At 50.9% G+C, this 15732-nt stretch overlaps 1 protein-coding gene across 9 annotated transcripts in view; it reads right to left on the bottom strand.

Annotated features, from left to right (window-relative positions):
* KIAA1217 (KIAA1217 ortholog) overlaps window positions 1-15732 on the bottom strand; it is a 750771-nt gene that overhangs the window by 301866 nt on the left and 433173 nt on the right. For 2 of the 9 annotated variants that reach the window (XM_056132171.1, XM_056132165.1), the window contains exons 1-2: window positions 13015-13609; window positions 2333-2616 (exon numbers count right to left, since the gene is read on the bottom strand). In XM_056132171.1, coding sequence (XP_055988146.1) covers window positions 2333-2616; window positions 13015-13084 — 354 coding nt within the window. In that variant the 5' untranslated portion in view covers window positions 13085-13609. Of the gene's footprint in view, window positions 1-2332; window positions 2617-13014; window positions 13610-15732 lie in introns of those variants that run through there. The other 7 variants (XM_056132215.1, XM_056132208.1, XM_056132179.1 and 4 more) reach the window with 5 other exon arrangements.

Raw genomic sequence — 15732 nt, forward strand, 5'->3', positions numbered from 1 at the left:
TCATGGGTGAACCATAAGCCAATGACTCCCATTTACGGGACAGTGAAACACACAAGCATGCCCAGCCCAGGCTTATCAGAATTCAATTTTTTTAATTTTATTTATTTATTCATTTCTGTTATTTTTTGTTTGTTTTTTGGGGGGTTTTTTTGGTGGGAGGTCACACTCGGCTATGCACAGGGGTTAGTCCTGGCTCATGTGCTCAGGAATTACTCCTAGCGGTGCTCAGGGGACCTTATGGGATGCTGGGAATCGAACCCAGGTCGGCAGCATGCAAAGCAAACATCCTACCCGCTGTGCTATCGCTCCAGCCCAGCTTATCAGAATTAAGATGACAACCTTTCCCCAGCAAACCATGGGGCTGCAGTACTCTGAGTCTGAGCTTGCTCCATCTGAACCGCTTTGGAGAAAATACGGCGCCAGGCTAGGCATGTGGCCCAAATGGCAGAAGACTTGGCAAGCCTCCTGCACAGCATGCCATCTCCCAGCACTGCTTGGAGTAGCCCTCCCATCATAATTTTTGGGGTTATTTGGGGGGGTAGCCACGCCTGATTGTGTATGGAGGCAACTCCTAGCTTGGTACTTGGAGGTCACACACAACAGTACTGGAGGGACTAGACAATGCTGGAGAAGACACTGAGAGGTCCCATATATAAATCCTGCGCACTGGCCCTTTGCACTATCTTCTCTGGTCCCTCCTGACCCCCCCAAAGCAACTTGTTTTTTTGTTTTTGTTTGTTTGTTTGTTTGTTTGTGTTTTGCTTTTTGGGTCACACCCATACGATGCTCAGGGGCTACTCCTGGCTGCACTCAGGAATTACTCTTGGCAGTGCTCGGAGGACCATATGGGATATGGGGATTGAACCTGGATCAGCCACATGCAAGACAAATGCCCTAACAGCTGTACACCACAATCATCAGGGAGTACGAATGTTTGGGCTCTATGCCAATCAGGTCTAGATAAAACTGGGGGAGAAAAAGAAAAGAACCACATTTAAAATACTTTCAAAATCGATTTTCTACATATACTTGAAACAAAGATCCTTTCTCCGAAGAAGAAATCCTCTCCTGTCTGCATCACCCAGAATTCCTGCTTCTTTTCTCTGCTTCTGGGTTGTGCCTTTTGGTAAAGAGACTAAACTGGCACACAGTGCAGCTCACATTCTAGGCATGCTGATCAAGATTGCGTAGAAGACAAGGTAGAACCTCAGGGAGAAAGTGAGATTGAGAGAAAGGTCTAGATTTAGATAATACTGGTCAATGCTGATATCCATCTCTATGGATGTTCAGAAGCTGACTTACTTAGACATCGTTTCGATAACTAATCAGGCTGCTGCTCAATCACGGCCAGCCCCAACTGTGGGTTTAGTTAAATGCTCTCTGGGCTTCCTTCCCCATGTCCTTCATCCTCAAAGATCAATCTGATAACTCGAGTGCAAGATCAGCAGCAAAGGTGTCCCATTTCTGGTGAGCCACAAACATGCTAAACCGTCGTTGGAAACAGCCCAGACACTGAAGCCTTTCTCAACCTCCATTGGGTGACAGTTGCGAGGTTATCAAGATAAACTGAGTAAATAGGTGACTCGAGAGCAGAACGTCAAGCATGCAAATAGAAAAACATTGATGATTTAAAAAAAAAGAAGAAGAAGAAGAAGAGTGGGAGAAACAAAGTCTAGTTTCTGCTTTTTTTTAGCATCCCTTTATACCTCTGTACATTATTTCACCATGAAGTTGTGATTAGGCTTCATCCATTCATTTATTCACTGTGCTAGGATCTCACTATGCCAGGGAGCACAGAAGTGGGTGTCAAGCTTTATCCAGTCCAGTAAGAACCCTCCTTACAGGCACACTACAAGTATATTTTTTTCAGCATCAGGAATTGAACCCAGGTTTCTAGCCTGCAAAACGTGCCCTTTACCACTGAGCCACATTTGGCCTCTATTGCCTGCACATGATTATTATTATTATTATTATTATTACTATTTTGCTGGAGTTTTATTTAGTCACACCCAGGGCTGACTCCTGGCTCTGTGCTCGGAGATCACTCCTGGTATCACTTAGGGAAACATCCGCACTCCAAAGTGGAACATAGGTCAGCTGTGTTCAAGGAAAGTACCTGACCCACTATACTAGCTCTCCTGCCCCTTGTGTGTGTTTTAGATACACTTAGGTTGGCCCTGGGGACTCGTTGGGGCTCTTCTCTCTGACCCCAAGGCAGATCTGGTACAACAGTACAGGCAAAGCGCCTCCAGCAACACTGCACACTGATCTGGCTCTGGCTTGAGATCACTCAAGCATAAGCCCCGCAGGATGATCGAACACGCGCTCCTACCTGGTCTCTCAGTCTCTCCTGGTGGCCCATGATGGCAGTGGCATGGTGGGGGTACTTCTGCTTTAGGTGTTCCAGGAACGCTTCCCTTTTCCGATCCATCTCAGATGTTTGCATTCCCAGGATTTCTTTGGAACTTCGGGGGCCCCCTAGTGTGTGTCTCCGTGGGATGTTGCGGGAAGGCCTGGGCCCAGGAGCACGCGTGTTCCCATTAGAAAGGCGTTCCTTGGTTCTGCGACATTCTGCATCTTCTAATGATGTGACATGCAGGTTGCCTTTCCCTTGTTCTGAGAGATAAAAAAAAAATTGATAATAATACAGTTCACAATTAATGATTTCACACTAGAAATCTCATTTACTGAGAACCCCAAGAGGGTTTGTGGCAGCTGTTAAGGTCTGAATGTAACTTTGTGGGTTTTATTTTGGAAACCAGAAGAAATGAAAACTATCTACCATCCAAAGAAGTATTTAAAAAAAAAACTGCATTTTGGGGATTAAAAAGGTGACAGCAGCGCGCGCTGCTATTTCTGACTCTTTCCCAAGGTTCTTCCAAACAAGCCCGCTGGTCTGACGAGTTTGCAGGCTTCCCACTCACCCTCCTGTAATTAGAGAAAAGCCAGCTCCCTCCAGAGACAGATTATTTACTTTTAATTGCAGTTTCATTCGTTTACATAATTTTTTTTTTGAAAAATGTGAACATTGGCAGGTGATTTCTGAAACCTTTGTTTCAACCTCTAGATCTGAAACATCTTTGAGATCAAAAGTAGCTACCATAGTCATCATGGGAACCACTTAAAATATTATGTTGGGTGTGTCCCCGGACCCCCACCCCCACCAAGCAGAAACCAAGCAACAGTACTGTGAGCAGTGGATGGTATAGATGCAGAGTCTGTCTGAGATGGTCTATTCATGTGGACTAGATCTAAAGGAAAATGCACAAAGTGAGGGCAGAGAGGCACATTTTGAAGACCTTGAGGGACTTGAACCCATTCAGAGGCTGACACTGCCAATGCTTAGGGTAGAGGGTAAGAGCAGGGACTCTCCTTTATTCACAGTGGCTGACAGACGAGGTGTCCAGTGGGAATAGTCCAGCTCAGAAAAGGGAGGTGCTTCCTTATTGTTTGCAAGGGAGGATCTCCCCAGTGCTGTTAGTCCTTGGGGAGTCATGAAGTTCTGAGGGTTCAACTCGGGGCCCTGTGCATGTGGGGCACGGGCACTAACCCTGGGAACTGTCTCCTACTCCCTCTTCTTTCTCCTGTTCCCAGAACAGGAAGAGCAAGGAAAGGACATTCTGGAGAGAGTCCTGGAAGAGGGCAGTATTTCTTCTTTTTTTTTTTAATTTTTATTTTTTTAATTGAGTCACCATGAGATACAGTTGCAAAGCTGTTCATGATCAGGTTTCAGTCATATAATGATCCAACACCCCTCCCTTCACCAATGCATATTTATCACCACCAAGGACCCCCAGTTCCCTCCCCCCCATCCCCCCCATGGCAGGCACTTTCCTTCTCTCCCCCTCCCTCCCTCCCTTCTTCTTTGTCTCTCTGTCTCTGTCTCTGTCTCTGTCTCTGTCTCTCTCTCTCTCTCTCTCTCTCTCTCTCTCTGGGCACTATGGTCTGCAATACAGATACTGAGAGGATATTATGTTTGTTCCTTTCTTTACTTTCAGCATGCAGTTCCTATCCAGAGTAATCATTCCCAACTATCACTGCCATAGTGGTCCCTTCTCCATCCCAACTGCCTTCTCCCTCAGCACTTGAGGCAGGCTTCCAACTGTGGACTAATCCTCTTTGCAGGAGGGCAGTTCTTAACTGGTGTTACAGCTGTGAAACAAGGTGGTCCTGTCCACGAAGTTCCCTGGAAGACACTGGATTGGGTTCCTAGGGGGGCTGCCTTCAGCCCTAGACTCTGAGCAAACCATTTGCCTCCTCATCCCCATCAGAGGAGGATGGTACAGCCACAGTAGAGATACAGTCTCTGGCTCCAAAGTCTTTACATTTACCGTAAATCTTCAAAGTGTCCAGCAAGAGCAAATTTATTAATATTTTTAAAAGTTCTGTGCAGGGACTGGAGGAGAGTTCCAAGGGCCAGAGGTTAAGTTTTGCCTGTGGGAGGACCGAATTGGATTTTTGGTTTGATCCCTGGTACCATATGATCAGTCCCTGAGCATTGTGGACAATAATCCCTGAGAACTGAGTCTGGAATAGTTCCCCATAAATACCATAAATATCCCAGATGTGGCCCCCAAATAAACAAAAGTTATGAGCAGGGGCTGGAGAGACATGTAGTGGGTAAGGTGCTTGCCCTGCATGCAACTGACTCAGGTTCGATCCCCAGCATCCCACATGCTTCCCCGAGCTTGCCAGGAGTAATTCCTGAGCACAGAGCCAGGAGTAGCCCCTGAGCAAGGCCAGGTGTGACCCCTAAACAAACAAGAGTTAGGGACATAAAAGGAGACCCACTATTTGAAAATTCTGGATTTGCATCTCAAATCAACAGAAGATCAAACATCGCTGGGGGTTGTATGAACCAGCTCCTCCAAAGGCAATGCCAGCCCTGCTTCTTTGCCCAGAAACAACTGGCTATAGAAGCCTTTGGTTCTACATGGAAGCCGTGACCCATCTCAAATGCCAGAAGGCACAGAAAGTCCTGTTCTGCTTCGCTTTGCTACACAGACTCACAAGAGCTATTTTGTTTCATTCAAGGCTCCTTGGAAGAGGTCAAGACAGCCAGAGCAGAGGGCTGGAGGCGAGAAGTTCTCTGGAGCGAGGAGGCTGTGTGCAGCTGTGTGCTGGCTTTCTCAGCAGCTGGTGGGCACACTGGGTCACCCCCTCTACCTGCTTTCTAACCCCCTCTCTCTGAAGGCCATATCAACCTCACGTGACTTTCCCTCCTTTACCCCTGGTTTCCTCCAAGGGTCTCCTATTGCTTAGCCAGGTTGGAGGAAGACAGACGCCTGCAGCAAGGTCTCTGGTCAGGCTGCGCCTGCCACTGGCCAAGGTCCCCTCCCTGCCCCCGGGCTCCATCTGTCTCCATCTCCTTCTGTCCTTGCTCCACTGAGATGACCCCATAACCACCCTACACCCCTTCCCACATGGAGCCTCCTGAACACTCCTGCACGCTCTTTCCTGGCAGGTGTGTGGGGGGGGGGCACCCAGAGCTGCCAACTCCCAGCCCGCAGGACCATCCTTGCAGCAATGGAAGGAGGACAATAAGGCCTTTCAGACAGGAGGGGAAGGGACCCAGGGACAGAAACCAACAAGAGAGGGTGCAGGCAGACAAGGGCGGGTCACAATTCCCCAGCCCTGGGGACCAAGCCCAGACCTCCCGATTCCTCGGGGTCCCCGAGCACAGGAACACACAATCCTATTTCTTGTCTGAAAAAGACTTTAGTATTAACACTGAAATACGGGTGTGTCGATACTGCTATTCTGGGAAGCCATGTTGAGCAGCTAATGAGACAAGGCAGCCAGTGTCCCCATCCTGCCCCTCCCCCCACTACAGAGCCCTGAGCACTGTTACAGAGCTCCCTTGCTCTGGGGCCGGGGAGACAGCACAGCAGATAGGATGCGTGCCTTGCACAGGGTGATCTGGGTTCAATATCCAGCATCCCATATATTTCCCCCAAACCCTGCCAAGAGTGATGCCTAAGACAGAGCCAGAAATACTCCCTGGGGCCAGTATTGCGGGTAGGGCATTTGCCTTACATGCTGCCAGCCCCGGTTCAATCCCCAGCATCCCATCTGGTCTTCCAAGCACCCCCAGGAGTGATTCCTGAGTGCAGAGTCAGGACTAACCCCTGAGTAATACTGGGTGTGAACCCCACTAGAAAGAAAGAAAGAAAGAAAGAAAGAAAGAGAGAGAAAGAGAGAGAGAGAGAGAGAGAGAAAGAAAGAAAGAAAGAAAGAAAGAAAGAAAGAAAGAAAGAAAGAATCTCTGAACACCTCCAGGTGTGGCCCCAAAACAAAACAGCAAAAAAGAAACATTCCAGCCCCACCTGAGCCTCCAGCACTGCCTACTGCTGGAGCCGGGCTATCAAGAGGCTCTTTTTGTGCTTTTATTCCCCTCCCCTCCCCTCTCCTCCCTCTTTTTGCCTTCACGGCAGAGCCTGGAAAGCTACCCGTGACTATTCAATATGCCAAAAACAGTAACAAAGAGTCTCACGGTTTGTTGTGAGACATTACTGGTGCCCCCTTGAGCAAATCGATGAACAACAGAAGGACAGCACTACAGTGCTACTGCAAGGCCAGGGCTCCCCACCCTTACAGGGCTCACTAAGGTGCTCACCCGGCTCACCCCTGCAGCTGTGTTGGAGCACTTTTCAGTCTCAGTGCTCATGGAGGTCCCTGCACTTGGCTGGGTGCTCGCACCCTGCACCCCATGTGGAGCTCATGCTGAACTGCAGCCAGTCAAGGCTCTGTGAGTGGAGCCAGGATGAAACCCTGGCCAGCCAGGGGCCCCCTCAGAGAGACTCTTCTCCTGGGCTGGTCTGTAGAAGTTGCACAAAGAACAAGAAGCGCATAGTGGGGGCTGGGGTGGCTCACAGGAGGCAGAGGATTTCGGGAGCCTGGCAGGGCATGCAAAAGGGACCCCATGACCCTGCAGCCAGGAGCCACGGTGCCCGGCGCTGCTTCCTGCCACAGCTGGGCTTATCCAGGCTGGAAGGCGGGGGCGTGGTGACGAGGCTCTTGGGGCTGTGCATCACTCCACGCCTCACAGAGGCATTCCACGCCTGTTCCCCAGGGTAATTTCCTGAGGTTTCAGAGATTTCACCCCTGGCTATGGCCCCATTGGAAGGAGTCCCCCACTTCCTGACGGTGGCTTCCAGGGAGCTGGCTATTATGCCTGGATATTCTCTTTGCTTAAGAAGGCAGCGGAAGGGCGGCTGTTGGGCTGTGGCAGTAGGACTGACCGGGCAGCAAACAGCAGGTCCGTGTGTATATTCTCAGCGGAGTATCCCTCACTGCCCACTGGGGGAGACCGCCTTTTCCCTTAGTCTGGCCTCCATGGATATCGGGCCACCAGTCCTGCACCAGGACCTCTTAAATAATCCTCTACAATGTTCATTTTTCTCCTTGGCCGACTAAATGGAAACCACGGCCTTGGGAAAATCGAGGTGACCAGACAGGAGTCTGGCTCCCGGGGTCAGCCCTGAGGTGGGCCACCCAGGAGAACCACCTGGCCAGGATTCTGCACATTCCATCATGTCCCAGAAATTAATCTCAATTATGCTCAACCCTAAAGATGAGGGGACTGCTATAGCAATCATTCTGATTAATATAAATCCCACATTCTGTTAGGGACCCCGAAGGCCTCCGTTTTACAGCCACCTTGTTAATATCAGAGGGCTCAACACCACAGGCGCAGATCAAGTGCTGGGGAGTTGATGGATTCATTCACTCACACGGATATTTATTGATCGTCAGTTCCAGACCCAGAGAGAAGGAGACAAAGTGAAGCAGCAACTCGGAGACTTCGTTCCCTACCTTGTGGAAAATCCATATCATTAGAGGCCAACAAATAATCTATAACATAAATGTCACTAAATGACCCAGGCTCTGAAGGAGAAAACAGAATAAGTGACAGAGACTGATGGGGCAATTATGGAGGAGACATTTGTCTGTGCAAAGACCTGAATGCCTGCCACTTTCCAGGCTTACACAGGGGAGTGGGGGTGGGGGCACTGACAAAACTCCTTTAAATTTTTTCAGGTTCCTTGAAATGGAACTGACACGTAATGTGATGTCAGCTTTAGATGTACAACGCATTTATTTGCCATACTTGTATGTGCAAAATGATGACCACCATAGCAAATTCTAAATGATCTTAAACCACTAGGGAATGGGGGTCAGGTGCAAGTAGGTGGCTGGCAACACCTCACCTGCCTCGAAACTCAACTCCCTGCTTCTGCCAGCATGAAGCTTTGAGTTTGATCCTCGATACCACCCCACAATTCTGATTCATTCCAAGACAGCAGCTAATGTCATCTGTGATCTCAGAGCCACCTCAAGACATATGGGATCTCCTGAGCATTTCAACTGAGTATACCATCCCCGGTGGGTACCACAACTACAGAGTGTGGCTCCTGGCAGACATGCGTGCAAACATCTCACCCCAGTGTTCAACCTCCACTCATCATAATAACAGCAAACAGTGTTGGCTCTGGTAGGCTCCGTCTGCAAAGGCTCGGGGGTGCTGTCTGCAAAGGCTCAGGGGTGCTGTCTGCAAAGGCTCAGGGGTGCTGTGGGCAGACACGGGCACCCTAAGGAACCTCCTCCCCAGGACCACTCTGAAGACACCACATCTTCCAAGGGAACATCAAAGCGTTGGATTCACATTCAATGAACAGGAGATGCGAGAAACGGTTCAACAGGCTGAGTTCATGCTTTGCACATGGGAGGCCTGGATTTGATTCACAACACTGAAAAGTTCCCTGAGAACCCAGGAGGGACCCCCAGCACCATGGGAGCAAGCCCTGAACACCGGGCTGAAAGGAGCCCCTGAACATGGCCTGGTGTGACCCCAAACAAATGAACAAATATTAATCCCCAAACCAAGTTGCCCTCAGCAGTCGCAGTCACGCTCCAGCTCACAAGTAGCCCACCCTTTAACCATGGAAGCACATATTCATGTTCTTTTTGAGGCAACCATATGGCCCGGCTTGCCAGGCGTTCCAGGTTACAACTGTTCCCCCAAGGAAATTATTTATAGTGTTCTCTTTCACTCTCCAGACTCTCTCCAGCGGGACACTAACTTACATGATCAGCCAGGGGGTCCTTATCGACTGGAGATGGATAAGCTCAACATCATCCCTGGGGTAAGATGGTTAGCTTGGAATCAGCTCATTTTTGACTGAGTGCCTGCTTTCTGCGTGCTGGGCATTCTGTGAGGTGTTGGGGACAGAAGGATGAAGACGGCACCATCTCTGCTGGGAAGTGCCACACTGGGTTTGGGGGTGGGAGATGAGTGGAGCACACCAAACATGTGGTCTCAGGATGCAAATCAGGGGGCTCCAGTTTGGTCCTCGATCTGGAGACTAAAGAACAGGATCCTCCCAGCATCAATTCCCTTTGTGAATGGGATCTTAGAAATCCAAGCAGGATCTCTGTGTCCCTCATGCCAGTTCCTGTCAGGCTCTTGAGTTCCCTGGCCTCAGGTATCGGGGACAGATCTCTCATCTTCCCTTCTGCATACATACCCTATCCCAGCAAATCTGGGCAGACTCACCTTTGCCGTCCCTCCTGGCTGGCTCCATCCTAAAGATTTCTGGTCCCCCTTTCTTTCCACGCCCTTCCACCCTCTCGTCGACTCCTCCCAAATGCCTTCCCATGCAGCTAAACAGCAACTCCATTCTCCGCACTGCCCAAGCCAGAGCTGCCATTTCTCTTAGTATCCCACATCCCACATCTTTGTGTCCAACATTTGGAGAATTTGGACATGGGAGGCCCTCTCCAAATTCCCTTGGCTTGGCCTTTATCCATTCGCTAGACTCCCTCATGCTCAACTGCTGCTGGTTCCAAGTGAGGACGCCATCTCCCCACACCCCACTACCCTCTGTGCTATTGTTACTGTCACATGCATGCTTAGAGCCTGATGGGGATCACGCACTTGCAGTGTTCGGCTACTTTCTGATAGTAGTGCTTGCTTGAAGTTGCACTCTCTCCTGGCCAGTGTCCACCAGCTTCTAGTTACAGCACTCGCCAGTGGTCACACACCTCAGTTTTGGTGCTCAAAATCACCCAGCTGTGTGCTGAAGCTCGTGCACTATTACAGCACTGGAGATCAGAGAGAGAGAGAGAGCAGAGCAGCGAGGATCAGGATCCATGTGTGTGTGTGGCGGGGGGACGGGAGCAGGAATCAAATCTATGATCTCACAGCTGCAAGGTAGATGCTTAGCCACCAAGCTACTCCTGAGGTCCCCTAATAATCATCCATCATCCACCCATCTTCCCTCCCTCCCTCCTTCTCTTCCTTCCTCTCTCTTTTTCTTCTTCCCTCCCTCCTCCCCTCCCTTCTTCCTTTCTTTTTTGGTTTTGGGACCACACCTGGCAGTGCTCATGGCTTACTCTTGGCTCTGCATTCAGGGCTTACTCCTGGGAGGGCTCAGGATATACGTGGCAGGACTCGTATGTGGTGCCAGCGATCGATCCTAGGTCAGCTGTGTGCTAGGCAAATAGTGCCTTAACCCCGTACTATTTCTCTGGACTCTGGTGTTCTTTCTGGCCTGCTGTACTGGAGGAATATGTCTAACCATGCTCTCTGCCCTTCCCGACCGACTGGGCTTATTCTCCAGACTGTTCCAGTGCTTCCCAGTTAGAGACTCAGACCTGCCAGCAGCTGGCACCAACTCGAAATAAAGTCCAAGGTCTCAGTGTCACAGGTATTAGGAGGTCTGGCCAGTGTTTATTTCCCAATCTCTTCCCTTCCGGCTTTTCCTACAAGCTTATGTGCTGTTTATTTTACTGGGGGAGGGCTCCCAAGCAGTGCTCCAGAGGTTCCAGCAATGTTTGGCCGGTCAGTTTAGGAGTAGAGTGTAAGGACCCAAGGATCTGGCCCTGCCGTGCCCTGCAGTGCCTGGGATTAGGGGGTCTACAGGGTCACACCCTGCAGTGATCTGAGTGCTCCAGGGCTGCACCCACTGATGCTCAGGAGCCATGTGTCACCAGGAATTGAGAGACATGCAAGGGAGGTGCCTTAACCTGTGTGCTCTCTCTGGCCCAAATATTAAACAAAAACAAAACAAAACAAAACAAAAAAAACCTTGTTTTTGCTATTCACTCCCTGGTCTCTTTCAAATGCATGTCCAGACACCACCTCAGAAAAGCCCTCCCTGATACTCCTATCAAAGTCTCCCCTCCCTCCCCCATACGATCTATTCCTTTTCCCTGCCTTATTTCCCCCACAGCCTTACTTCCATCTATTCTAGTTGCTCAATACATTATAAGATGCCCACATACATTTGAGTTTCAGATTTTTAAAAAAATTAGCATAAGTATATCCCAAACATCACATGGGATATACTTACACTCAAAATCCATTTGTTGTCCTTCTTTACTAAATCAACCCGCCACCTAACATACTTCATTGTTTTATTTATTGGTTCATTGTCTCTGCCACCCCCCAATTGTGGCTTTTAGAATATGAATTCAGTGAAGGCAAGTCATTTTAGGTAACTGTGTTTGCTGCTGCAGTGTCTACTAGAGAGGCTCAATATTCTCGGAATGAATGAATAAATGCATAAATGAATAGTGACCCACCCCGCTCCGACCCCCACTCCGGATCTCCAGTCTCTGAAACATCTTTGAACTGTGGTGGTCTTTGGAAAGCTGATTCTTAAATTAGTTCTGTTCTAACTGTCCCTTTAGATTCTGAGTCATTTATTTATTTCAGCAGAGGCCCAGGGGTTGAATTCCTGCTGCGGGAGCCAGGATTGGGGGGTGGGGGTAGAGCAAAAGAGAGGGGGAAGAGAAGTCTTATCTCCTGTGGCATCCACCGACAAGGAGAATGGTCTGTTTTGGAGGCACAAACACAGATGAACCGGCAAAGAAGATTGTAAATCTCCGGGATTCCTTGAGGTTTACTAAGCTTAAGTTTCTTCCTATTCACTGGAGGGGCTGGGGGTTGACATCGCGTTGTAATTACATTTTCTTCTGTCTGGCTTAGTTTTGCATTTTCAGCGCGGATGAGTCATGTGTTACTTCCCTTTTGCCTTTTTTTTTTTTAAAAGACACACACCTTCTCCCAAGTGCATACTCGCCACTCCCACGCACCAACGGTACGCAAGCACCGCCTCAGGGTTCCTAACCCGCCCCTCTCGCAACTGGGAAAGGCTGGGAGGGGGCGCTGGGGGGAGCCCCGCTTTAATGACACGCTGCCTCAGGGATATACTAGGGACAGCCCGGACATCAGACAGACACTGGGAGGGCAGGGTCCTTTCTCCAGCCAACCCCACTGTGAAACTTCGGTTGGAACAATAAGAAACGTCTGGAAATTCCCTACGGAAAAGACAAGTCTGTTAGAAACACAATTCAAAGGAAACGGCGGCCCCCGACAGGAGCAGCGACCACAATTGTCTACCAAGTCCCAACGCTGCAACTCAAAGGGGACAGAAGCTTCGGGAGTTCCATCCCGGCCCTCCCAAAGAAGCGCGCGCCCCCGCTGCGCTGTTCTGCAAAAGAAAACAAGCCCAAAGCCGGGGCCGCTGCAACTCCGCGAGATTTTTTTTTTTAAAAAAGGCCCAAACTCAAACCCCCCATGCATTTGCCTGGAGAACGACCCCGCCACCCCAGACCAATGAATGGAAACCCTGCCTTCTCGGGGCGGGGGGAGAGAGATCTGCAGGCAAAGCCAGCTCCTTCCCGAGCCCAGGCCAGGCGCGCGGGTCGGGCGAGCAGTGCAAAGTGAGACGTCGGTCACCGCCTCGGGTCCCGCACACGCCGACGGCTCGCTGAGCTGCAACAGTGACATCGCCACGCCACTTCTTTCGCGCCTTGCGCAACTCCTGCCGCAGGGATCCACCCCGAGAAACGCAGCACGCTCCCCCGCCATCCCCCACCCTCCACCACCCAACAGGCTGGTCCCTCGGCCACGCGCCCCGTCTCCAGTTTAAAAGAAAAAAAAAAGGCAGGCGTGGGACAGGGCCACGCGTCCCCGTCACTCCACGTTGGAACGCGCCTGGAACTCACCGTGCCGGTGCCTGCCGTCCGCGGGGCAGGGCGGGCGCGGCTCACATTTCGGGCTCTCCTTGGCTTCCATTGTCCCGGCCCCGGCTCCAGCTCCGCGCGCCGCCCTTTAAACTTCTGAGCGCCGTCCCGGGAGCTCCCAGAACGCGCCTGCAAGGGGGGGCCCGGGGGTGGGGGGTGCGGGGGAGGAGGGGACGGTGTGAAACCCCACCCCAAACTTTAGTCTCCGCTCCCGGGCACGATCGCTCGGGCCCCAGGACGCTGCATTCCAGTGCCCGGGCCTCCCCGCGTCCGTGCGTCCATCCGTGCGTCCGTCTGTCTGTCCGTCTGGGCTCGGGAGCGCGCCCGCGGCGCCGGCCCCGGGGACAGCCGGCCTGAGCTCCCGCCAGCCCTGCCCGCGCGCCGCCGGGCCCCAACAGGTGATGGGGCTCTCCCAACCTCGCGGCGCGCGCCCGCCGCTCCTGACCCGGGAGGGGAACATCGGCCCCAGGACCGTCGGCTGCAGCGCACGCCCGGGACACCAGCCGCCTCTCCCGGGGCTCCCGCGCGGACTCAGTCTACCCCGCGTGTGGAGCAGATGAATGAAGAGCTGCCCTCTCTTGCCATGGAGTCTCTTAAGACCGAAAACAATCACACTCGCAAGTAAATAAATGAAAAGAGAGGTTCTCCAGGGCCCCTGCTTTTAAGTAAACACTTTTCTGGCACGATTCGGTTCCGACCTTAATCAAGTACCAAAAGAGGAACTTGACGTTCACACAGTCCATTTCGGTTACTCAAACTGGATTTTTTTTTTTAAGTTTGGACTCATTTGCCTACACTTTGGCCGACTCCTCCCCCCAACCCCAACACACACACACACACACACACACACACACACGCACGCACACACGCACACGGGGGGGGGGGGGACATGGGGGAGGAGTCAACTAGTAAAATCAGCCTCGTGGATCTCTCAAGTTAATCACTTTTAGATCTCTGAAAGACAATTATAAGGCTATTCTGTTTCTTAGGGTGTGCAGAGTTCTAACCTCCACCTTATTCGTTTTTCTTCTGCACTACCTACAATTATTTATTTTGTTCTCTACCCAGTCCTTGAAACGCTGGCCAATTTCCCAGAAGTGAAACTAGAAAGGCAGAATGTCCACAGAGAAGGATGGGAAAATCATCATGGGGCTTTGCCAGGGCTGATATCTACAAGCAACACATCCGCCAGTAGGAAGAGTGACCTTTTCCTGCGGAGTGGCCCCATCTTTGGTCTCCCCCCGGGACAGGGACAATGGTCAGCTTTGCAGACCATACCTTGACCCGGTTTGCAGGCCATTCCTGCGGGTTTAGATTAATTTAGATAAGAATGCCTGCCTGCCAAACAATGTGGGCCCTATCCTCCAGGGTCTGACCTTGAGGCACCTGTGTGTTTTGGTACTGTGGTGGACATACTCTGACCACGAGGGTTAAAAATACATGGACTCAGGTGGAGAAAGAGCTCAACTGTCCAACCCAACTTGAAGCACACTTTGCATGTAGGATGCCTGGGTCCAATTTCTGGCACCTGGGGGCCTGCGGGAGGCACCAGCTGGACTGACTCTGATGTACAGAGCCAGGAATAGACCCTGTGTACCACCAGGTGTGACCTCCCACCCCCCAAAAAGCAAAACTAAAAAAAAACCTGAAAGATAGGGATTCCCCTAAAGGAGAGAGAAAACAGACTGAAAGAAAAGTTAAGAATTACGGGCAGTGAGCTGAATTCTTATCAAGCAGGGAAGAGGAGAGGCTGCGACTACTGATTTCCTTGGAAATGCAAGATGTGGTGAATCTTCCAGAAAGTTAAAGCCGATGCTTGGCAGCAAGAAGTACAGGGCTTTAGGGGAACAAGGCAGAGCGCTCAAGGTCTACATGATTTTGCTACAGAATGACTTGGTAATCTGGCTTGAAGGACGAATTAATTTTACAGTTTCTGAGCTGGTGAATTGCAGGCCCACCCCGAAAGGCTCTCATCTGAGTGTGCTACAATATGCTCAGTAAGGCAGGCTCGGTGCTCAGGCCCTCAGGTCCAGCTGGTCCTGATTCTCATCTTTGCATACCTGCATCTATCTACTTTCAGGCCATTTGTGCCATAAAAGAAGGAGGGACAGGTGGTGGGCAGGGGGCAGTCAAGAAGGCAGGGGGGGTTCTGGGGGAGTGTTAGACACAGCACCTGTGCAACACTGCAGCCCCATGAGCAGGGATCTCGGTCCTGATACCAAACCGACTTGGTTTGGTGTAGGAAGTGCCCCCACAAAGGCAGTCTGTTGTTATCACGGGGACAAGTCACTGCCTAGACCAGGGCCTTCCAGGCTAGCTTACTCAGGGCAGAAAAGATTCATGTTGAGATAGAGCTTATGCTTTCCTTGGGGCTGTTTGGAAATGGGAAGCGCAGCCTGGCAATGCCAGGCTGATTTCCAGAGGGTCAAAATGGGGGGAACTTACCCCAATTCTGAACCCTGCTCAACTTTCTGGCCAGGCCAGGAGCCCTATAGACCTTTTCTCAAGGGGTTCAGTGCCTCACCTCCTGTGGGAAAAGCCTTATCTGTACATTGCTCTAAGCAAAATTCTTTGTGGAACCTGAGAAGAAAAAAGGCATTAATCAGTGAGATGATTAGCACACATCATTAAGGGTGGCAAAAAGCTACACCTACCTCTGCAATAAAACATGTTCCCTTGAATGGCCAAACTTTCTGTTCT

This window comes from Sorex fumeus, unplaced genomic scaffold, assembly GCF_029834395.1.
Source record: "Sorex fumeus unplaced genomic scaffold, SorFum_2.1 ptg000007l, whole genome shotgun sequence".
Lineage (NCBI taxonomy): Eukaryota > Metazoa > Chordata > Mammalia > Eulipotyphla > Soricidae > Sorex > Sorex fumeus.